This window comes from Heptranchias perlo, chromosome 20 (assembly GCF_035084215.1).
Source record: "Heptranchias perlo isolate sHepPer1 chromosome 20, sHepPer1.hap1, whole genome shotgun sequence".
NCBI classification, from domain to species: Eukaryota; Metazoa; Chordata; class Chondrichthyes; order Hexanchiformes; family Hexanchidae; genus Heptranchias; species Heptranchias perlo.
In genome coordinates, this window is record NC_090344.1 from 8,887,554 (window position 1) to 8,912,925 (window position 25,372).

General features: G+C 46.1%; 1 protein-coding gene and 2 non-coding genes across 3 annotated transcripts; 1 reads left to right on the forward strand and 2 right to left on the reverse strand.

Annotated features, from left to right (window-relative positions):
• The first annotated feature begins 3,996 nt into the window (after positions 1-3,996).
• Positions 3,997-4,070, forward strand: trnat-agu (transfer RNA threonine (anticodon AGU)). The gene has a single exon. It is a non-coding gene; the product is annotated as a tRNA-Thr (tRNA).
• A 5,111-nt stretch (positions 4,071-9,181) lies between these two features.
• On the reverse strand, positions 9,182-9,263 carry trnas-cga (transfer RNA serine (anticodon CGA)). The gene has a single exon. It is a non-coding gene; the product is annotated as a tRNA-Ser (tRNA).
• Positions 9,264-22,090: 12,827 nt separating this feature from the next.
• LOC137335614 (zinc finger protein 271-like) lies at positions 22,091-24,127 on the reverse strand (the record flags this gene model as incomplete). Its single annotated transcript, XM_068000919.1, has 2 exons — positions 22,091-23,366; positions 23,451-24,127. Coding segments are annotated over 2 exons (1,524 nt in total), but the record flags the coding sequence as incomplete, so codon positions are not given.
• Positions 24,128-25,372: the final 1,245 nt, after the last annotated feature.

Here is a 25,372-nt window from a genome sequence, read left to right on the forward strand (position 1 = left end):
GTCTCCCTTTACCAAATTGGTTTCGAGTGTACGACTTGAGTTGTCAAGTGAGACGTTTCAGAATTATTTGCTCTGAAACTGCATTGCTTGGGAGGATACTGAGAGGTGTGTCGATTTGAGGCACGCTCTGTTCCCTTTGCATCGCCTCACGCACATTGAGTTGAATCATGGAAAGGCAACAGCACGGAAAGAGGCCATTCGGCCCATCGAGTCCGTGCTCGCTCTCTGCAAGAGCAATCCAGCTAGAAACACTCCCCCGCCTTTCCCCGAAGCCCTGCATTTTTTGTCCTTTCAAGTACTTATCCAGTTCCCCTTTGAAGGCCATGATTGAATCTGCCTCCATCACACCCTCGGGCAGTGCATTTCAGATCCGAACCTCTTGCTGTGTGAAAAAGTTTTTCCTCATGTCACCTTTGGTTATTTTGCCAATCACCTGAAACCGATGTCCTCTGGTTCTTGACCCTTCCGCCAATGGGAACATCTTCTCTCCATCTTCTATGTCGAGATCCTTCATGATTTTGAATACCTCTATCAAATCTCCACAAAACCGTCTCTTTTCCGAGGAGAACAACCTCAGATTCTCCAGTCTATCCACGTAACTAAAGTCCCTCATCCCTGCAATTATGCTGGTAATTTTTTTCTGCTCCCCCTCCAAGGCCTTCACATCTTTCCTGAAGTGCGGTGTCCCGAACCGGACACAATACTTCAGTTGTGTTCGAACCAATGTGTTATAATGTTTCATCCTGACTTCTATACTTTTGCACTCTATGCATCTATTTATAAAGCCCAGGACCCCGAATGCTTTTTAACCGCTTTCTCAACCTGCCCTGCCACATTCAACTATTTGTACACATGAACCTCTCCTTGTTCCTGTACCGCTTTCACATTTGTGCCCTGGAGTTTATATTGCCTCTCCTCGTTCTTCCAACCGAAATGTATCACTTCGCATTTTTCAGCGTTAAATTTCATCTGCCACGTCTCCGCCCATGCCACCAGCCTGTCTATGTCATTTGAAGTCTATCACTGTCCTTAACACTGTTTACTACCCTTCCAAGGTTTGTTTCATCTGCAAATTTTGAAATTGTGCTCTGTGCACTGAAGTCCAAGTCATTAATATATATCAAGAAAAGCAGTGGTCCGAGCACTGATCCCTGGGGAACACCACTGGACAACTTTCTCCAGTTCGAAAAACAACCATTCACCAGTAATCTCTGTTTCCTGTCCCTTTCTTGATGATAAGCCTACCATGCAGCACTTTATCAAAGACCTTTTGAAAGTCCATATACACCGCATCAACTGAATTGCCTTCATCTATCCTCTCTGTTACCTCATCAAAAACTCTTACAGGTTAGTTAAGCACGATTTGCATTTAACAAATCCGTGCTGGCTTTCCCTAATCAATTCATCCTCGACCAAGTGACTGTTAATTCTGTCCCGGATTATCGTTTCTAAAAGTTTCCCCATCACTGAGGTTAAACTGACTGGCCTATATTTGCTGGGTTTATCCGTACACCCATTTCTGAACAAGGGTGCAACGTTTGCAATTCTCCAGTCCTCTGGCACCACCCACATATCGAAGGATGTTCATAGATTATGGCCAGTACCTCTGCAATTTCCACGCTTACTTCCCTCAGCAACACAGCATGCATCCCATCCGGACCAGGAGGTTTACCTACTTTAAGTACAGCCAGCCGTTCAAGTGCCTCTTCTTTTTCAATTTTTAGACCATCCAGTATCTCAACTATAAGTTCCTTTGCTGAGACTCTGGCAGCATCTTCTTCCTTGGTAAAGACAGATGCAAAGTACTCATTTGGTACCTCGGCCATCCCCTCTGCCTCCATGAGTAGATCTCCTTGATCCGGACGAATCCGCCTCTCGCCTCCGCTTACTGCCCGTTTACTGTTCACATGCCTGCAGAAGACTTTTGGATTCCCTTTTATGTTGGCCGTCAGTCCATAGTCATATTTCTCTTTGCCTCTCATTTCCTTTTTCTCTTCCCCTCTGAACTCCCTAATTTCGGCCTGGTGAATGAGAGCATAAAAAAGTTAGCATTTCATTCAGCCGGAAACAAAAAGTTACTGGTTGATTAATGGCGATTTGAACAAGCATTCGTCTTTTTTTACAGAGTTTAATGAGTGTTGCGAAATTAATACAGTGAACTAGAATTCCTGATGGGGAACCGCTTCAGACATCACATTACTGCCCACACTGGGAAAAAGGATACTTCCGAAACTTTGACAACACATAGCAGGTCCCGCTGCAAAGTGACAGCTTGCCAGCTATTCCGAAATTTGGAGCCTGGACAGGGAATTAAACGCTGGACCTTCAGCTCACTGCCCACTTTAAAAGTCTGATACTCTACCGACTGAGCTACCCAGGCTCGATACTACATAAGCTCCCATCGTGCATATTCATGGGAGGCCTCTGAATCATCCCTGCAGCCGGCAAGCAAGGGTGAGGTCCGTTTTATAAAATTATCAGCAACATGTTGAGGAGAATCCTTGTTCCTGTTGAACATGATGTAAGAAACATGGACAGTGAACTCGTGAGTTTACAATTCTTCTTGTTTGTGCCAAATGTCTTGTCATTCGTTAGCACCAATTAAAATAACACTTTACCCAGCGGCACAAAAGCTGAACTTGTCCCACACGGGAGCTGGAAAAGGCCTCTCGACCTTTCAGCGTATTAACATCTGTAAGCTGAATAATTTCTTCCGTTACACAGTGACACCAGGAAGCATATTTCCCTTCCAAATTTTGCCAACACGAAACTTCCAACCGATGAATATCGGCTTAACGAAAAGAAGAATTGTTTGTTTGGTTCTTTAGATTTAAAGATCTCGTACCGGCCCCTTTGCCATATGAGCTGCCGCTAAAAGTCCCCTCTCCCCCTATGAACAAGTAAACTGGCACCTGCTAGTGCAAGACGGCAGGCCGGAGGAACCCAAGAGCTCCCATGGGAACTCTAAGAAATAGACGCGTTATGGAACATACCAGTTGTACCTTGAACTCCAGTCAAAATGTTCGGAGTAAAAGGTTTGATTGTTTTAGAAGACGCTCGAACTCACAACCTGGTCATTTCTGGAGCCCATACTGCTATAAATAAGTAACGCACGCTTAACAATTGGGCAACACGAGAGCAGCGAACAACCGACAGCATCAGCGCTCCTGACAAACAGCTTCATTTTCGGTCTCTCAATTATCACTTCGAGATCTTTCTCAAACAGAAGCCTCCAATCAAGATGCGCTTCATTAAATAACAATTCTTAAATCAAGAGAGTTTTGATCGATCATGACTAAAGCATGTACAATTTCCTCACTTGTTCCTTTCAATCCCCTGGGATGGTAAACATCAGGTCGTGGAGATTTGTCTATCTTTAGCCTAATTATTTTCTCCATTGCCATTATTTTACTAAAACGAAACCCCTTGATTTGTTAACAGTTTTCCTAGTGTCTCTGCTATGATAGCCTCATCCATTTCTGTGACGACCGATGCAAAGTAAAAATTTAGCAACTCTGCCATTTCCTGATTTTCAATTACAATATCACCTCCATCTGTCTTCAAGCGGCCCACATTACTCCAAGCCTCCCTTCGTTCTCTTAATATATTTGGAAAAACCTTGAGAGTTGTCCTCATTTTCCCTCACAAGTTTTTCTCCTTTTCCCTTTTTGCTCCTCTTACGATTTTTTAGTTTCAGCACCACAATAAACAACACTTCGCTGTGAAGTTCGGCTCAATAGTTCTCCAATGTCAGAGCGAGAATTGTCTGATCCCCGAATTTATTTAATGTAACAAATACAATCACACATAATCATCCGTGTATCAACGCACTGATGGATACACAAAGATAAACACAGCGAGAAATCCGGTTAGTGTCGGAATGCACAGGTGAACGGACAAGCGAAACAGACAAAGATAAAACGGCCTGAACCCCCAACAGTGAAGTGTCGCTGATAGATATTAATGAGAGGAGGTGGAGACAAAATGTCATCAATTGGCGCTGTGGCTTAGTTGGTTAAAGCGTCTGTCTAGTAAACAGAAGATCCTGGGTTCAACTCCCAGCAGTGCCTTGTGCAGCTGATTATTTTACCTAATTTGTGGAATTGAGCGACAAAATAACACTGTGGTGTTTGTTCAGGAGGAAACGGATAACCGAATGACAGTTCAAAAACGCCCTTTCATTGTCCAGACAGACCTCTCATAGAATGTGTCTGCAACACGTTAATTTAAAGACACGTTCTTGTTTCTGGGCTCGTTGGGGTCGGGGTGTATTTCGCGATTTGAGGTTCAAACCCGGAAGTAGCCCAAATTTGGAACTGGATTTGTGATCTTGACCTGCGGTGCAAACGTTTGCAAAGAGGGAAGGGAAGTCCCCAAATCACTCCACCTGAATCGCCAGGCCCGGATGAAATACATCCCAGGCTGTTAACAGAAGCAAGGAAGGAAATATCGGAGGCTGTGACCATCATTTTCCAATCCTCCCTGGCTACAGGTGTGATGCCGGAGGATTGGAGGACTGCTGAAGTTGTACCGTTGTTTAAAAAGGGAGAAAGGAATAGATCGAATTATTGCAGGCCAGTCAGCCTAACCTCGGTATTGAGCACAATTCTGGGGGAAAGTATTAATCTTCATTTAGAAAGGGACGGATTAATGAAGGGCAGTCAGCATGGATTTGTTAAGGGAAGGTCGTTTGAATTGAATTGTTTTGGAGGTATCAAGGAAGGTGGATGAGGGTAGTGCGTTTTTTGTAGTCTACATAGATTTTCGCGAGGCTTTTGACAAAGTCCTACATGGCAGATTGGTCAAAAGTGTAAAAGCCCATTGGATCCAAGGGAAATTGTCAAGTTGATCCAAAATTGACTGAGTGGCAGGAAGCAATGGTCGACGGGTGTTTTTGTGACTGCAAGGCTGTCTCGAGTGGGGTTCCGCAGGGATCCGTACTCGGTCGCTGCTTTTCGTAGCACAGATCATTGATTTGGATTTAAATGTACGGGGTATTATTAACAATTTTGCAGAAGATGCAAAAATTGGTCGTGTGGTTGATGGTGAGGAGGGAAGCTGTGGACTGCAGGAAGATATCAGTGGAATGGAGAGGTGGATAGAATAGTGGCAAATGCAATTCAATCTGGAGAATGAGGTAATGCATTTAGGGAGGGCAAACAAGGCAAGGGAATACACAATAAATATTGAAACTAATTTGCCATTTACACGCCCATTTTGCAAGTTTACTGACGTCTTCCTGTATTTTTCGCATTTTTCCTTTGTATTAACTACAGCTGCCAATTATGTGCTGACTGTCAATTTTGAAATTGTATTTCCGATTCCGATGACTAAATCATTAATGTAAGTTGTGAACAACAGTGGTCCCATCACCGATAAATTGTGAACAACAGTTGTCCCACCACCGATAAATTGTGAACAACAGTTGTCCCAGCACCGATAAATTGTGAACAACAGTGGTCCCAGCACCGACAAATTGAGAACAACAGTGGACCCAGCACCGACAAATTGAGAACAACAGTGGTCCCAGCACCGATAAATTGTGAACAACTGTGAACCCAGCACCGATAAATTGTGAACAACCGTGAACCTGACGATACCGGATTTATTTACCCTTAGTCTGGTTCAGCAATAACTGATGAGAATAACACTTGAAAGTTTAACACAATTTATTAGCTGCAGCTGACCTTATCTTTAGAATTGATTTCAACTCTTGACAGAGTCTGGTCAATCTCATAGAGCAGGCAAAATTACATAGGCAGATCCACACAATTATACATTTTCAGAGTGGGGAGGGACATGAGTAGCAAGGGGTTAATACCAATCATAAGCTGAGTCTTGGCAAGCCATGCTAACTGACATAATGACCGACCACTCACAGGTAATACTTGTTCATGCCAAGGAAAAGGGAGGCTACCTTATCTCTGGCTTGGGATGTGTTTTGACCTTGCCTGCAAAGGGAGATCCATTCATTAATGCAGCTGCATGACAACTCCTTATACTAGAATTCAACTTTATCATATCTCTTTGCTTGATTAACACAAGGCAGGCTTATACATAAAGAAAATCAATAACGTAAACAGGTGGTCAAAGAAGAAGCTCATTGTTTCTAATTCTAGCAAGCAAAATGGGCTACTTATATTAACCATTGGTTCACCACACTGCTACTTCGCTATGGAGGTATCTCACTATAAACCACTAAAAGCTTACCCCATATGCATTTTTATTAAAAGGGCGCCCCGTATGCATTCTCAAACCCAGCACTGATAAATTGTGAACAACAGTAATCCCAGCACCGATAAATTGTGAACAACAATGGTCCCAGCACCGACAAATTGTGAACAACAGTGATCCCAGAACCGATAAATTGTGAACAACAATGGTCGCAGCACCGACAAATTGTGAACAACAGTGGTCCCAGCACCGATAAATTGTGAACAACAATGGTCCCAGCACTGGTAAATTGTGAACAACAGTGATCCGAGAACCGATAAATTGCGAACAACAATGGTCGCAGCACCGGTAAATTGTAAACAACAGTGGTCCCAACACCGATAAATTGCGAACAACAGTGGTCCCAGCACCGGTAAATTGTGAACAACAGTGTTCCCAGGACTTTTGACCTTGAACTGCATTTGAAACTTCTGCATAAAATGAAATGAAGTCCCCAAATCGCCCCATGTGGCTCTCAAACGCAATGGGAAGAATTTCAATGCGAACAATCAGGAATTTAAAGGCAACTCAACGACCTGCACTTTCTTTGAATAAGTTTTGTTAGCCATTATATTTGACCGTGAAATCGCTCTCGGCTTTCATCTTGCTGAAGCAGAGTGTTGCCGCTTTGTATCTGCGAGCATGTCGGTGACGTGGTTAGCTTTGACACTGATCGCTTCCAATTTGTAAAATTTCACCAAGCGTCAGTGAAATGAAACCGAGAATCGAATTGTAAGTGATGAATTGAAGGGATTGGTGCTCCAAGCAGATCTGGAAAATGCACAGTGCAATCGGTCAGGAGTTCGAAATCCACCCTCCAGCCACTCACCAATCATATTAACTGAGCTTTACTCTGGCCCAGTGTCACCGCACTGAAAGCGAGTATTTCTCCGGCATGTTTTTCTTCATAGTTGCTGGTTTAAGAGTGAAGACCGGCTGTTTGGATTTTCATTCCTACAAGCTTCAACTATTCATTTTGGACTGACTGTAGACAGTTGTTATATTGGTCGCTGCAAACTCAAAGTTTTGCCCAATTAATTATTGGTTTAGCAGGTGACCTCTTCGCCTGTCTAGTTGGTGCTGTCGGTTTGCACGGAAGTTTGATGGTTCGAGCTCTTATTTGATTTTTCCTCAGGATTCTTCGCCTCAAAGTTCCAGGGTTTCAATGTATGTTTTGGAAGCAAGAAAATCACAATTCTCCTTGGCAGACAAGCCCAGGAAAGGCCAGAAGGGAGGCCGCACTTGCTGCAGGAGAGCTGGTTCGCTGTGACATGGAGATTTCTGTAGTGAGCGAGACCAGACTGTTCCGATGTTCAGAGAATAAATGTCACACCTTTTATGTTGGAAAAGCAAAACGGTGGGGATTTTTGTATCAGATGTTGCTCGTTGCGTTACTTTCATCTTGATCGTAGAACCGGTTTGGGCGTTCCTGTGATCAACGGCGACAATTGCCTATTCATTTTAAATTTAACAACAGCTGCACTGAGCTTTTAATCATACCCTTAAGATACAGTCTGTAAAATGATGAAATTTGATCATCTGCAAAGCATAAAAATCTGATTAAAGTTTTGACTGTCTCTCGGTAACCACGTCAACATCTCCTTCAGTATGAAATAGAAAGTTATCGTTTGATTAATGGTGAATAAAACAGTCATTCATCTACCAACAGGGTTTAATTAGTTTCATGTAATTAATTTAATAACTTTTGCTAAAGTTAATTCGCTGACTTGGAATCGAACTCATGCGTTGGTGGGAGCATTAAATTCTCACCATCAGTCCATCGGGGAGCGCCCAAGATTGCGCACGGAACACAGCAGAACTGGTAAGATTTACTTTTCTTTCACTCTTGCGTGATTCATTCAGCTCTGTGTTTATTTTCCGGCCTCTTATCTCTCCCTTCTTTTCAGCTTCCGACTGCGGATATTCTTGTGGTTAAATATGAATAATATAGAATATCTCACAGCCCCAGTATATGTGCTCCTTCTCTGTACAGTTCTGTACAAAATCAAACTGTACTTTTATAACGACGGTGTCTCTCCTTCACCCCCGACAGAAGCAGGAGGAGATGCCACTTTAAACTGCCAGTTGCTTCAAATGATTCATGATGGACCTGCGTGGCCTTGCAGTTTTCCCAGGAGCTGCATTCAGGTTCGTGAATTTTGGAAATGGAAACATGTCCATCAGCAGCTTGTGGTAGTATTTTACCTCACTTTCCATTTCATGTACATGCCTAGTTGCACTTGGTGCTGTCATTGCCTGAACATCACCTTCTGTCGCGATAGTAGTTTGAACAGAAAATGCCATTTTTTTGCGGGCAGCTTGTCTCGCACGATAATGACCTGAATTACAAAGAGGCAAGTAGGAAAGGCCGCGTTGGGCTGCTTGTTCGCACCAAAGAATTTTCAGCGTTTCTTTGTGGTCTAGTGTTTGGATTCAATCATCACCATGGCAACGGTTCGATTGTTGTATGTCTCAACACTCGCATTTAAACACTCTACCATAAGTGCACTGTATTCAAATTGCTGATTTTTTTCACTGTGAGGTCGAAGAGACATAAATGTGTGGACAATAGCTCCGAATACATCAACTGGGTTGCACCTTTGCTTCTCCCCCGGTCTCAGTCTTTCCATCTTTACCCTTCTCTGCTGGTGTTGCAGGTTCGATCATCCTTGGCCGTTCAAGAAAACCTGAGAAGTCCATCAGGGGAAAATTCAGAGAGTCAAGAGACAGGGACAGGGAGAGATTAAAGTATAGAAACAAATCGGATAAATATCAAGCTTTGCGAACGAGCAGAATTTAAGATGGAGCTTGGGAGAGATTCTTTCACGTGCCGTGCAACTCTGCAAGAGACCATTGGCTCCGAATTAAAAGCATTTGCCTCGCTGGATCATCTCTCTGAGGGAGGGAACACGGTCCGTCAACTCCAGTCCTTATTTGTTTGATCATTGAACAAATCTATAAGAAATAGCGCTGCGAGTAGGATTCGAACCTGCGCAGGAAAACCCCATTAGATTTCGAGTCCAACGCCTTAACCACTCGGCCATCGCAGCTATGCAAAAACAGAACAGCTACTGCTACCAAAAGGGTGCAACCAGTGCAGAATTCGGTGCAACCCATGGCCGATCGGCCATCCTGCGATCCATCCAATCACTTTTTCTATTCCGATGCACAGCAATGTGAAGTTGTACACTAACTATTTCATATCAACAATATTAGCCTCTCTTTACCACATTCGTTTTGAATGTGCGACTTGTCATGCCAAGTGAGACTTTTCAGAATGAATTTCTCGAAAGTTACATTGTTGTCTCCCTCGGCATCCGCAGATTATCCACTCTCCCACAAGTATAACAGTGACGACACTTCAAAAATACCTCATTGGCTGTAAAGCGCTTTGGGAGGTCTTGAGGTCGTGAAAAGCGCTTTATAAAGACAATACTTTCTTTCATTTTATACTGGAATAAAATTACTGATGTTTTCACTATGAGGACGAAGAGACATTAATGTGTAGATAATATCTGCGAGTTCATCATCTGGGTTGGATTTTTAGTTTTCCTCCCGTCTCAGTCTTTCGATCTTTACCGTTCTCTGCTGGTGTCGCAGGTTCGATCAGCTTTGGCCGTTCAAGGCTGCCTGAGAAGTCCATCAGGGGGAAACACAGAGAGACAGAGACAGAGAGAGATAGAGAGATAAAAGTATCGAAAAAACCTAACGTCAAGTTAGCAGCATTTACGATGGAGATTGGGAGATATAGAATCATAGAATCGTCACTGCACAGAAGGAGGCCATTCGGCCCATCGAGCCTGTGCCAGCTCTCTTTAAGTGCAATCCAGATCGTCCCATTCCCCCGTTCTTTCCCCGTATCCCTGCAAATATTTTCCCTTCAAATACTTATCCAATTCCTCTTCGAAACAAGGATTAAATCTGCTTCCACCACCCTTTCAGGCGATGCATTCCAGATTATATCCACTCGCTAGTTTAAGAAGTTTTTCCTTTTCTCGCCTTTGGTTCTTTTGTCAACCACCGTAAATCTGCGTCCTCTGGTTCTCGACCCTTCCGCCAACGGGAGCAGTTTTTTAAAATTTACTTTATCTAAACCCGTCATGATTTTGAACACTTCTATCAAATCTCCACTCAACTTTCTCTGCTCGAAGGGAACAACTCCAGCTTCTCCAGTCTACCCACGTAACTGATGACCTCATCCCTGGAACCATTCCAGTAAATGTTTCTGCACCCTCTCTGAGGCCTTCACATCCTTTATAAAGTGCGGTGCCCAGTTTTGGACAGTTGTGGAACATTGTGAAGTTCCCTTCACGTATCTTGATATTTTGCAAGTGACCACTGGGCTCCCAATTAAAATGATCTGCCGCGGTGGAGTATCTCTCTGAGGGAAGGAATTGCAACCCGTTATCTCCAGTTCATATTTATTTGAGCATTGAACAAAACTTTACACAATAGCGCCGATAGCACGATTCCAACTTCTGCCGGAATACCCCATTGGGTTTCAGATCTAACGTCTGAACCACGCGACTACCGCAGCTGCGAGCGCCTTTGATGCACAGCTGTTATTCAGAATGCACAGGATACTCACAGGAGATTTGTGAGACTATATGTTCTTTCAGACAGGTTTCCAACTGGACACATGCAGCCACGACCGTCCGGACGTTGCTGTTTCACCGGTAGAATTCACACCTGCCACCCGAGGAGACAGGGATTGATTCCCGGCCGATGAAGGAACATTTTCTTTCTGCACCCCTGAAAAGAGATAGATTCACATTCAGCTTCAATCTGCACACCACGTTGAGACATTTTCCTTTCCCTATGTGGTGTTGCGTCGACAAACCCTCTGCATTCGAGCCACGAAACGTCAAACATGCTCTGGAATTAAGTCAATCCTGTATTCTGCAACGCTGAAAAGATGTGAAAAATAAATGAATGAATTTCCACTGAAAATAGTGACACAGGAGGGCTCGTCCAGGAATTTGAACCCCGGACCTCTCACATATCAATTAGTGAAACGCCCAAAGTGAAAACCATAATCCGAGACCAACGAGCCGTCAGTAACACAGCCGTGCAACCAGTCGAAAGTTTCCCTGATACCCACAACCCATCGCCTATCCTATTAGACCGCTCTGTCCATCCAATCATCGAATCATAGAATGGTTACAGCACAGAAGGAAGTCAATTCGGCCCATCCAGACCGTGCCATCTCTTTGTAAGAGGAATCCAGTTAGCCTCATTCCCCCGCTCTTTCCACGTGGCCCTGCAAATTTTTCCCTTCAAGTCGTTATCCAATTCCTTTTTGAAAGCCACGATTGATTCTGCTTCCACCGTTTCAGGCAGCACCTTCCAGATCATAACCACTCGCTGCGTAAAAAAGTTTTACTCATTTCGCCTTTGTTTTTTTTTGCCAATCACCTTAAATCTGTGTCCTCTGGTTCTCAACTCTTCAGCCAATGGGAACAGCTTCTCTTTATTTACTTTTTCTAAACCCTTCATGATTTTGATCACTTCTATCAAATCTCCTCTCAACCGACTCTGCTCGAAGAACAATCCCAACTTCTCCAGTCTGTCCACATAACTGAAGTCCCTCATCCCTGGAACCATTCGAGTAAATCTTTTCTGCATGCTCTCCACGGCCTTCACATCCTTCCTAAAATGCGGGGCCCAGAATTGGACACAATACTCTGGTTGTAGCCGAACGAGTGTTTTATAAATGTTCAACATAACTTTTTTGATTTTGTACTCTATGCCTCTATTTATAAAGCCCAGGACCACGTTCTCAGCCTGTACTGCCACCTTCAAAGATATGGTCACATATGCCCCCAGGACTCTCTATTCCCGCACCTCATTTAGAATTTTATTATTTAGTTTATATTGCCTCTCCTCATTCTTCCTGCCAAAATATATCACTTTGCAATTCTCTGCGTTAAATTTCATCTGCCATGTGTCCGCCCATTCCACCAGATTATCTGTGTCCTCTTGAAGACTATTATTATCCTCTTCACTGTTTACTAGTTTTGTGTTATCTGCAATTTTTGAAATTGTTCCTGTACACACAAGTCCAAGTTATTAATATACATAAAAAAAGCAGTGGTCCCAGTCCAGTCCCATGGAAAACAACACTGTCTACCTTCCTCCAGTCCGAAAAAAAATACGTTCACCACGACTCTCTGTTTCCTGTCATTTATCCAATTTGGTATCCATGCTTTTATTCCATGGACTTCAATTTTGCTGACAAGCCTATTTTGTGGCACTTTACTTCATCGAAAAACTCAATCAAGTTAGTTAAATACGATTTGCCTTCAACACATTCGTGCTGGCTTTCCTTTATTAATCTACACTTGTAGAACTGGCTGTTATTTTTATCCCGTATTTATCGTTTCTAAAAGCTTCCCTACCACTGAGGTTAAACTGACTGGCCTGTAGTTGCTGGGTTTATCCTTGCACACGTTTTTAAAAAGGGAGTAACATTTGAGATTTTCTAGTCGTCTGGCACCACCCCCATATCTAAGGACGATTGGAGATTATGGCCAGCAACTCTGAAATTTTCACCCTGACTTCCCTCAGCAACCAAGGATGCATCCGATCCGGACCGTGTGACTTACCCACTTTAAGTACAGCCAGCCTTTCTAGTACCTTTTCTTTATCAATTTTTATCCAATCCAGCATCTCCACGACCTCCTCTTTTACTGACTCTGGCAGCTTCTTCTTCCTTGGTGAAGACAGATACAAAGTACTCATTTAATACTTCAGCCTTGCCCTCTGCCTCCGTGCATCATCTGCTTTTCTGGCCCCGAATCTCAATTTGGATTCCGATGTGGTGCAATGTCAAGGAGCACACTAACTATTTCAAGTCAACAATATTAGTCACTTTTCATCAAATTCATTTATGGTGCATTTTCTTACAGTGAAAACACGCATTGAAATCCAGGATATTGTATCGTCCCTTGGGGTCATCGAACCACCAAATTTTGGGTTAAGAGCCGAACGCGCTGAATGATTGTGCCAGATAAAAACATCACATTGCATGGTTAACAACATTAATATTTCATCGAGCTCAAGCTTGTGGTTGTAGTGACCAATGAACGTTATTAAATTAATTAATGAAACTAATGAAATTCTGTGAAAGGTGAATAATTGTTGTAACCGATAACTTTATGCTGCTGACTCACGGAAATACTAACATGGATAGTGAAACTTTAAATATGTTTTTGTGCTTTGAGCCTGATGCACTTTCACCATTTTCCACTTTCCAGACTGCATTTTAAGGGTCTGGTTTCAAATGTTGATAGTTGATGACACTTGGAATTTGGTACAGCCGTTGTTAAAGTTAACAGGAAGGAACAAGATTTGTCCCTTCTCTCAGCACAAGTTGACGCCTGGAGGTTTATCCGAAGCAAGTTCCTCAAAACTAGAGCTTTTTCACGTAAAAGGCGAACATGATAAGCACGACACTACGGAAACCTCAGCACACGATTTTCGCAGTACCTCAGGGCCCTGCCCACTGGTTCAACAGCGGGACAGTGTTTTCGGGGTGGGCCCTTCACTGTTCAGAACATAATTATTACCAGAATTAAAATTTGTCGCATTAAAGTGCTCCTTATCTGTTAATTTCGATTTACACCCTTGCCAGTTTTATGCAGAAACAAGTAACAATGTTTAAGGGATGTGGTGTGTTCAATGTTCGTGCAATAACCGTATTACGCAGTGTGAGAAGTAAAACACAGAAAATCCAACGCGTGCCCCAAACTGATGGCCGTAAGAAAAATAAAAGGCCGGTTAGCTCAGTTGGTTAAAGCGTGATGCTAATAACACCAAGGTCACGGGTTCGTTCCCCATACGAGTTATCAGTAATGCATTACGTTATTTTAGTAATTTTGAAAATCCAGACTTTGCAAACAAGGAAATTCACGCAAAAAGTCAGAGGGAATAGTTTTTAGAATAGCATTCATTACAATGTTTGATATATCTTTGCCCCTGGGGCGGAGAAACGCATCTTTCTTTTCATTCTTCATTTATCCTTCTTTTCTCCCTCACCTTTCTGTGTCTCCATCTCTTTCTATCTGTCTCTTTTCCTATATCTCTATTTCTTTCCATTCCGGAACCATTTTTCCAGGTATGTTTACTGACAAACATTACAACCTGTGTCACTCAGTATCCCGGTATATTTACTGACACACATTACAATCCGTGTCACGCAGTATCTGGGTATGTTTACTGAAAAACATTACAATCTGTGTCACTCAGTATCCAGGAATGTTCACTGAAAAACATGACAACCTGTGTCACTCAGCATCTGGGTCGGTTTGCTGAAAAACATTACAATCCGTGTCACTCAGTATCCGGGTATGTTTGCTGACACACATTACAATCCGTGTCATTCAGTATCCAGGTATGTTTACTGAAAAACATTACAATCTGTGTCACTCAGTATCCGGGTATATTTACTGACACACATTGCAATCTGAGTCACTGAGTATCTAACAATATGAAGCAATGAGTTATATTCCCGCTGTAATATCGCTTTGTCGGTTTGCTGATAAACGTTTAACTCGGGGCTTGTGCCCTTTAATGGTCACAAGCAGTATCAAACAGACAGAGCGTGTCTGGCCGCCCGGAGATGAGGAAAAGGCATCACTTTAGGAATCATAATGCTTCAAATCAAATGTTCGCCGGCGCTGAGAGAGGCAAAAAACAGAGAAAATGCAGAAATAAATAAAGCTAAGTAAAGATGCTATCAATATTTCTCTTCCTTGATGCTTCTCGACTCCTTCCCCAAGCCTCCAGCGCCGGTTAAAATTTCAGGGTAAATTAATGCGAGATTCGACCCAAAGAACGACAGCAAAACAACCAAATTCTGCTGAAATTCGGAATTGAACCAGGGACTTTCAAATTTTCGCATTCTCAACTGAGCTATTTCGGCTCCATCCCAAGTTGGACTGTGTGGCGTTGCTTTGGAAAAAAAACATAAACCGGGTGGAATTGCCTCTCCCGCTCATTCCTTACTTCGGGGGAATGGGACCGACCAGATCTCGGAGCTCAGGTTATGTTAATGTTCTGCTGATGGTATCTTAATATTATCTTGTGTTTGGGCCACTTTTAACCAGGTTCGTGGACACATTCTTCCATCATCCCGTCTCCCACATCGCGCCTCTCTCTCATTCATTCTTTCCTCCATTCAATCCATCAGGGAGTGGGAATCAGAGCTCACCCTCAAACCCACTACACACAAACACCCGGTCAATAATGTACACTCTTTATAAACACAAAATACAAATACACCAGGGGAGACCTCACAGTGTTGGACACGGAACGAAATACACTTGTGTTTATAAATACAGAAAGCGGACACACCAGGGGAGAACTCAAAATTTTGGATGCGGAGTGAAAAATACTGAAGTGTTTATGAAAAGTTACAGAACACATTATGTGTGTAAAATTCTCCGTCTTTTTCTCGGCACTGATGGGCTGTGAACGGAGAGACGGGCCCAAAGCCTCTCTGATGGGCTGTGAAGGGAGAGACGGGCCCAAAGCCTCTCTGATGGGCTGTGAAGGGAGAGACCGGCCCAAAGCCCCTCAAATCCGCACTGACCCCGAGCTGCGGGTGAAATGAAATAAAGTTCAATCTGCAGCAGCGAGCGGTTGGAGAGAGATGAAGGTCCAGAATCAAGGAGGACATTTTTGATACTGCCCTTGAATCTAGTTTATACAAAATACTCCTTCAACTTTCTGCCATAGGAATTTCGAACTGGGGATCGCTTGTGAAATCAGCCTAAAAATTAAAGCACAAACCACCCAAAGTGGGGCTCGAACCAACAACCCTGAGAACAGCGAACTCCGCACAGGCCTGGGACTGAGCCTGGGCGTTTCCTGCTCTGTGGGGCTCAGTACCATTCTGGGTGAGATCAGGTAACAGACCCCAGACCGGAAACTGTGCTTTTCCTGTTATGTGTGGAGCAGGTGAACGGCCTCTCCCCGATGTGACTGTGTCGATGAGTTTCAAGCTCAGACAGATAATTGAATCCCTTCCCACAGTCCCCACATTTCCAAGGTTTCTCCGTGGTGCGGGTGTCTTTGTGTCTCTCCGGGTTGGATGATCAGTTGAAGCCTCGTCCACACACAGAGCACGTGTACAGTTTCTCCCCGCTGTGAATGGTGCGGTGTTTTTTCAGGCTGTGTAACCGGTGAAAGCTCTTTCCACAGTCAGTGCACTGGAACACTCTCACTCGGGTGTGTGTGTCTCGGTGCTTTTCCACTCACACCGATGTTTGCAAATCGTCACCTTCTCATACCCTGGAAAAGGAGTTTACAAAAGTCATCACTGTAAATACAGGATAGAAATTCAGAACAGACAATTCTAGTCTCTGTGGAACATTCTTTCCTCTCTTGTTCCCCAAAGCTGTAAATCCCCGTCCCACACACTCTCCCTCCTCCCTGTGCTGAAATCCAAACCCATCCCACCATCTCCAATATTTCTTCCCTCCACTCCCAGTTTTCTCCCTCCCTCTCCTCTGATTGGGTTCAGTTCTAAACCCGCTGTGGGCAGAGTGAGAATAAAATAAATGAGGCACTGGGACCCTGAAGCCCCGCCCACTCTTTGTTCCCGGTCACTGGGACCCTGAAGCCCCGCCCACTCTTTGTTCCCGGTCACTGGGACCCTGAAGCCCCGCCCACTCTTTGTTCCCAGTCACTGGGACCCTGAAGCCCCGCCCACTCTTTGTTCCCGGTCACTGGGACCCTGAAGCCCCGCCCACTCTTTGTTCCCGGTCACTGGGACCCTGAAGCCCCGCCCACTCATTGTTCCCGGTCACTGGGACCCTGAAGCCCCGCCCACTCTTTGTTCAAGGTCACTGGGACCCTGAAGCCCCGCCCACTCATTGTTCCCGGTCACTGGGACCCTGAAACCCCGCCCACTCTTTGCTCCCAGTCACTGGGACCCTGAAGCCCCGCCCACTCTTTGTTCCCGATCACTGGGACCCTGAAGCCCCGCCCACTCTTTGTTCCCGATCACTGGGACCCTGAAGCCCCGCCCACTCTTTGTTCCCGGTCACTGGGACCCTGAAGCCCCGCCCACTCTTTGTTCACGGTCACTGGGACCCTGAAGCCCCGCCCACTCTTTGTTCCCGATCACTGGGACCCTGAAGCCCCGCCCACTCTTTGTTCACGGTCACTGGGACCCTGAAGCCCCGCCCACTCTTTGTTCACGGTCACTGGGACCCTGAAACCCCGCCCACTCTTTGTTCCCGGTCACTGGGACCCTGAAACCCCGCCCACTCTTTGTTCCCGGTCACTGGGACCCTGAAACCCCGCCCACCCCTTGTTCCCGGTCACTGGGGCCCTGATGCCCCGCCCACTCTTTGTTCCCGATCACTGGGACCCTGAAACCCCGCCCACTCTTTGTTACCGGTCACTGGGACCCTGAAGCCCCGCCCACTCTTTGTTCCCGATCACTGAGACCCTGAAGCCCCGCCCACTCTTTGTTACCGGTCACTGGGACCCTGAAACCCCGCCCACTCTTTGTTACCGGTCACTGGGACCCTGAAGCCCCGCCCACTCTTTGTTCCCGGTCACTGGGACCCTGAAGCCCCGCCCACTCTTTGTTACCGGTCACTGGGACCCTGAAGCCCCGCCCACTCTTTGTTACCGGTCACTGGGACCCTGAAGCCCCGCCCACTCTTTGTTCCCGATCACTGGGACCCTGAAGCCCCGCCCACTCTTTGTTCCCGATCACTGGGACCCTGAAGCCCCGCCCACTCTTTGTTCCCGGTCACTGGGACCCTGAAGCCCCGCCCACTCTTTGTTCACGGTCACTGGGACCCTGAAGCCCCGCCCACTCTTTGTTCCCGATCACTGGGACCCTGAAGCCCCGCCCACTCTTTGTTCACGGTCACTGGGACCCTGAAGCCCCGCCCACTCTTTGTTCACGGTCACTGGGACCCTGAAACCCCGCCCACTCTTTGTTCCCGGTCACTGGGACCCTGAAACCCCGCCCACTCTTTGTTCCCGGTCACTGGGACCCTGAAACCCCGCCCACCCCTTGTTCCCGGTCACTGGGGCCCTGATGCCCCGCCCACTCTTTGTTCCCGATCACTGGGACCCTGAAACCCCGCCCACTCTTTGTTCCCGGTCACTGGGACCCTGAAGCCCCGCCCACTCTTTGTTCCCGATCACTGAGACCCTGAAGCCCCGCCCACTCTTTGTTCCTGGTCACTGGGACCCTGAAACCCCGCCCACCCCTTGTTCCCGATCACTGGGACCCTGAAGCCCCGCCCACTCTTTGTTCCCGATCACTGGGACCCTGAAGCCCCGCCCACTCTTTGTTCCCGATCACTGGGACCCTGAAGCCCCGCCCACTCTTTGTTCCCCGTCACTGCGACACTGAAGCCCCGCCCACTGTTTGCTCCTTACCAAGATGGCCGCGCATGCGCCATAATTCCACCATGACTTCCTCTCCAAAGATGGCGGCCGGGCGGCCGCCTGACGGGCCTGTCACCAAGGTGCAAACACGGGGCCTTTTTACTCTTTTTTGTTGCCTCAAGCCGCCCCCGGGTGTTTGTGAAACTTCCCCGCCCACCCACAGATCCAATTCCTCCCCGGCCTCCGACTCGCCTGTTTCCACTCAGTGAATCTCCACCACTCGCACTGCGCATGCTCAGAGCACGGCCCGGTCCTGCACCTGCGCACTGGTCTCCTGTCGTCATTGATAGGGCACATTCTGAACCGCGGGGGATTCTGGGGAAATACTCCGCCATTGCGAGCTGGAATTGGTGAACAGAAAATTAATTATTGACATCCCACCGAAGTTGGCGCCAGTGGGTCAACAAACAAAATAAATAAATAAATTATACAGAAACCCGAGTGCTCGGGCCCTCCCCCGTGGTGCTAAGTTAACTTGACGCCACTTTTCAGTTGCTCATTCGCACCTCAGGCCCGCCCCGCCCAGTCTGGTTTAATTGCTAAATGTTCTCTAACTATTCAGACCTGTCATTCTCAGGGAAACTTAAAAGCTCACATTTTTTCTGTGTACTACCCGAGAGCCAGTTAATGGCATTAATAAGCTGGTAACAAATTGTATAAAGGTGGAAAGAGGAGAAAAATGCCACGAGCAATGCCTCAAAACACAAGGGACCACTTACACTGTGACACCAAATCCAGGGACCACTTTCACTGGGACACCAAATCCGGGGACCACTTACACTGGGACACCAAATCCGGGGACCAATTACACTGGGACACCAAATCCAGGGACCACTTGCACTGGGACACCAAATCCGGGGAACAATTACACTGGGACACCAAATCCGGGGACCACTTACACTGGGACACCAAATCCGGGGACCAATTACACTGAGACACCAAATCCAGGGACGACTTACACTGAGACATCAAATCCAGGGACCACTTCCATTGGGACACCAAATCCAGGGAAAACGAAGATGGTGACATCCATTTGAATCCTTTTTTTGCACCTTCTCCAGTGCCTCTATATCCTTTTTATAATATGAAGACCAAAACTTTTCACAGTACACCACGTGCAGTCTAATCAAGGTTCCATACAAGTTGAAGATAACTTCTCTGCTTTTCAATACTATGCTCCAGAAATGAACCCCAGTGCTTGGTTTGCTTTTTTGTGGCCTTTTCAACCTGCGTCACTACTTTTAGTGATTTGTGTATCTGTGCCCCGAGAACCCTTTGCTCTTCTAACCCCTTTTAGACTTATTATCCAAGCATTATGCGGCCTCCTTGATCTTGCTACCAAAATGCTCGACTTCTCACTCATCTTTTCAAAATTCCTTTGCCAATTACATCCCCATTCTGCAAGTTTATTAATGTCTTCATCAGTATTAATTATACCCACCCCGCCAATCTGGTGTCATCTGTAAATGTTTAAATTGTACATTCATTCCCGAGTCCAAATCGTTTATATAAATTGTGAACAGTGGTCCCAGCACCGATCATTGTGCAACACCACTTTCCACTTTTTACCAGTCTGAGTAGCTGTCAAGAGAAACTTCTTTACAGAGGGAGTTGTGAGATGGTGGAATTCACTTCCAAAGTTCTGTAGTGACAAGTGGTTCTCATGTTTTTTATCCAAAGCAGGCCTCAGCCCAGTCATTGACTCCAAATGTTGATGCAATGGTTCAAGCTAAGAGGTGCCAGGTATCGGGAGCAGCAGTAGCAGTAACTAAAATCTAAATGTAAGTAAGTACCAATATAGTTCATCTTCATCTATTTCTAGTTTAATAACTTTTGCTGAATGTGGCCCAGGCTAAGTGCCAGGATATCGGATCAGGCTTACCATAGAAAATGAGTTTGACACTCCTGAGATAGACAATGTGAACCAATTACACTCATCCACTAACCCAGCAACTTCTTCAAAAAACTCAAGCAAGTTTGAAAGACACAAACTTCTTTTCCAGAAGCCGCGTTGAGTATCTCTAATGGTCCCTTCTCTTTCCCCGTGATCATAAACAGCATCTCTTAGGATCCATTCAAGCATCTTCCCTCTGATCGAGGTCACACCGATGGGCCTGTCATTCCCCGGCTCTGACTTATCCCCTTTCTTGAAAATGGGAACTGCGTGAGCTACCTTACAATCTCAGGGGACAATCCCTGACTCCATTGAGCAGTTGAAGATACAGGCAAGGGGCTCACAGAGCACCCGTCCCATCTCTTTCAACACCCGTGGGTGGATATCATCTGGATTTGGAACACAAAGTATTTTGAGATTTCATATTTTATCCAAGATGAAATCACTTTCTATTTTAATATTTATGATGTTATTGTCGACAGCACATCCCACAGCTGTAATCCGAGCCTCATCCACAGGAGTGTAGGCTGATGCAAAATAGTCATTTAACAACTCTGCCATAGCCTGGGAATCTGTCCTGAACTGCCTTTCAGTGGCCCTAAAACCATCTTTAATGGTCTTCTGACTCCTGACGTAGCTGGAAAGGCGTTTGCTATTATTCCCACAATTGTGCACCATCTTCTTTTCCAAAGATCTCTGAGCTTCTCCAAGGGCTGCATGTGTCTCCCTCGATTGTGGGTGATATTTGTCCCAATTCTCCTGTAAACTGAATTCATCCTGATCCGATCTGGGTTAAATGTAAGACAGTTCTGGGAGTAAGGAATCATTTACCCCGAGACCCTCACTGACATGTAAAACCCCAGACGGTTCCTTAGTAAGGATTCCTCTGGTTCCTCGGCATATATTTGTCAGGATACTGAAACCCAGCTTTCTTACAGTCCACTCCTGGAGGCCCCACTCCCTGAGCCTGCAACCTTCAGCAGGGTCAGAGGTGGAGTTCCGCAGTGGGAGTGATCCCAGAGTAACTGTCGGGATCGCCCCCACCCTGTGGATGGTCCGGGTTGTGTATTTTTAGTGATCCTGGTGTCGAACACGCACACATCAATAAAACCATGAATTCTGGAAACACACTGCAGGTCCTTCTTTATCTGGAGATCGAATGACTGTTGGATAATTGTACCAGCAGTTAACAGGCTCCTGTGAACTCCTCCCTCTGCTATTTTAATGCAGACTTTAAATCATTTATTTTTAACGGGTATATTTTAAATGAGTTAACGCCTGCCTGAAATGGTAGACTCAGGACTGTCACTCAAACAGTTTAAATCTCCATAGAATAATTACCACAGTCATTTTTAGACTGGATGCCGCACGGTGACTTTGCTATCAGAGAAGAGAGACGAGAAAGACCAAAGTGCCGTTTGCCCTTCTCAGTGTGGCCCTGAAGGACTGTGTCCAGGCTGAAGTTCTGTTCCCACCGGACGAACCTCCCCCTAGATTGTCCTTTCTGAGTTCCAGTCAGGTGAGGCTAAACACTCAGGTGGGAAAGACCAAAATCTACAACAAGGGTTTAAAATAAAGTGGATTTAATAAACAGATATCCAGAATATTAAACTCCAGCCCAGTTATAGGGGTTATTGACATCAGCAGAAACAAATCCCAACTGTCAGAATGAACATGGTTCAGTCCTGGATGGGATTAACAGCAGAATCCAACCCCTGCAGTCATATGTGAACTCGCTGGTGTCTCAGCATGTGTGATGACTGAGTGAATCCCTTCCAGCACATGGAGCAGGTGAACAGTCTCTCCCCAATGGGTGCGAGTTGATGTGTCAGCAGTTCATTTCTGCTTTTAAAGCTCTTCTCACAGTCAGTGAATTAAAAGGTCACTCAATAGTGTGAACAAGTTGATGTCTCAGAAGGTGGGATGAATGAGTGAATCCCTTCCCACACACGGAGCAGGTGAACAGTCTCTCCCAAGTGTGAGTGTGTTGGTGTTTCAGCAGATCATTTGTGCTTTTAAAACACTTCTCACAGTCAGAACATTTAAAGGTCTCTCCCCAGGGTGAGTACGTTGGTGTGTCAGAAGGTGGGATGACCGATTGAATCTCTTCTTACACACGGAGCAGGTGAACGGCCTCTCCCCGGTGTGAGTGCGTTGGTGTCTCAGCAGTTCGTTTCTGCTTTTAAACCTCTTCTCACAGTCAGAACATTTAAAAGGTCTCTCATCAGAGTGAACTCGTTGGTGTGACAGAAGATGGGATGATCGAGTGAATCTCTTCTTACACACGGAGCAGCAGAATGGTCTCTCCCCAGTGTGAGTGCGTCGATGTCTCAGCAGTTCGTTTCTGCTTTTAAACCTCTTCTCACAGTCAGAACATTTAAAAGGTCTCTCATCAGAGTGAACTCGCTGGTGTGTCAGAAGGTGGGATGACCGAGTGAATCTCTTCCCACACACGGAGCAGATGAACGGCCTCTCCCCAGTGTGAGTGCGTTGGTGTCTCAGCAGTTCGTTTCTGCTTTTAAAGCTTTTCTCACAGTCAGAACATTTAAAAGGTCTCTCATCAGAGTGAACTCGCTGGTGTGTCAGCAGGGTGGATGACCGAGTGAATCTCTTCCCAAACACGGAGCAGGTGAACGGCCTCTCCCCAGTGTGAGTGCGTTGGTGTGACAGAAGGTGGGATGACCGAGTGAATCTCTTCTTACACACGGAGCAGGTGAACGGTCTCTCCCCAGTGTGAGTGCGTCGATGTCTCAGCAGTTCGTTTCTGCTTTTAAAGCTTTTCTTACAGTCACAACATTTAAAAGGTCTCTCTTCAGAGTGAACTCGCTGGTATGTCAGCAGGGTGGATGACTGAGTGAATCTCTTCTTACACTGAGAGCGGGTGAACGGCCTCTCCCCAGTGTGAGTGCGTCGATGTGTCAGCAATTCGTTTCTGATTTTAAATCTCTTCCCACAGTCAGAACATTTAAAAGGCCTCTCCCCAGTGTGAAATCGCTGGTGCGACAGCAGTTCAGATGAAATAGTGAATCCCTTCCCGCACACAGAGCAGGTGAACGGCCTCTCCCCAGTGTGAGCGCGTTGGTGTGTCAGCAGATTCCTTTTGCTTTTAAACCTCTTCCCACAGTCAGAACATTTAAAAGGTCTCTCATCAGTATGAACTCGCTGGTGTGACAGAAGGTGGGATGACTGAGTGAATCTCTTCTTACACACGGAGCAGGAGAACGGCCTCCCCCCAGTGTGAACTCGCTGGTGTATCAGCAGGTGGGATGACTGAGTGAATCTCTTCTTACACACGGAGCAGGAGAACGGCCTCTCCCCAGTGTGAACTCGCTGGTGTGTCACCAGTTCAATTCTGCGTTTAAATCTCTTCTCACAGTCAGAGCATTTAAAAGGTCTCTCAACGGAGTGAACTCGCTGGTGTATCAGGAGGCTGTATGACCGAGCGAATCTCTTCCCACACACGGAGCAGGTGAACGGCCTCTCCCCGGTGTGTTTGCGTCGATGAATTTCCAGCTCTGACGGGTAATTGAATCCCTTCCCACAGTCCCCACATTTCCACGGTTTCTCCGTGGTCCGGGTGTCCTTGTGTCTCTCCAGGTTGGACGATCAGTTGAAGCCTCGTCCACACACAGAACACGTGGACGGTTTCTCCCCGCTGTGAATGGTGTGATGTTTTTTCAGGCTGTGTCACTGGTTAAAGCTTTTTCCACAGTCAGTGCACTGGAACACTCTCACTCGGGTGTTTGAAATCTTCTCCCAGAGACAGAACAGACGAACATTTCTCCTTCCACATTCAAAGGCCGATGATATTCAGGTCCTGATGATGCGAATGACTCTGTCAGATCTTGACATGAAGAGGTTTAAAAGTCATCACTGTAAATACAGGATCGAAATTCAGAACAGGCTATGTTAGTGTCCACAGAACATGCTTTCCTCTCTTGTTCCCTCAAAGCTGCAAATCCCCCATCCCGCGCACTCTCCTTCCTCCCTGTGCTGAAATCCAAACCCATCGCATCATCTTTCAGTGGTCCTAAACCATGAGTGAAAGGGTGAGAGAATGAATGTGAGAGAGTGAATGTGAGAGCGTGAATGTGAGAGAGGGTGAATGTGAGAGGGTGAATGCGAGAGAGTGAATGCGAGAGAGGGAATGCGAGAGAGGGAATGCGAGAGAGGGAATGCGAGAGAGGGAATGCGAGAGGGTGAATGTGAGAGGGAATGTGAGAGGGTGAATGTGAGAGCGTGAATGTGAGAGGGTGAATGGGAGAGGGTGAATGGGAGAGGGTGAATGCGAGAGGGTGAATGTGAGAGAGCGAATGCGAGAGAGGGAATGCGAGAGAGGGAATGCGAGAGGGTGAATGCGAGAGGGTGAAAGCGAGAGGGTGAATGCGAGAGAGTGAATGCGAGAGAGGGAATGAGAGAGGGTGAATGTGAGAGGGCGAATGCGAGAGAGTGAATGCGAGAGGGCGAATGCGAGAGGGCGAATGTGAGAGGGCGAATGCGAGAGAGCGAATGCGAGAGGGCGAATGCGAGAGGGCGAATGCGAGAGGGCGAATGTGAGAGGGCGAATGTGAGAGAGCGAATGTGAGAGGGCGAATGTGAGAGAGCGAATGCGAGAGGGCGAATGCGAGAGGGCGAATGTGAGAGGGCGAATGTGAGAGGGCGAATGTGAGAGAGCGAATGCGAGAGGGTGAATGCGAGAGGGCGAATGTGAGAGGGTGAATGTGAGAGGGCGAATGTGAGAGAGGGAATGTGAGAGGGTGAATGTGAGAGGGGGAATGTGAGAGGGCGAATGTGAGAGGGGGAATGTGAGAGGGTGAATGCGAGAGGGTGAATGCGAGAGAGTGAATG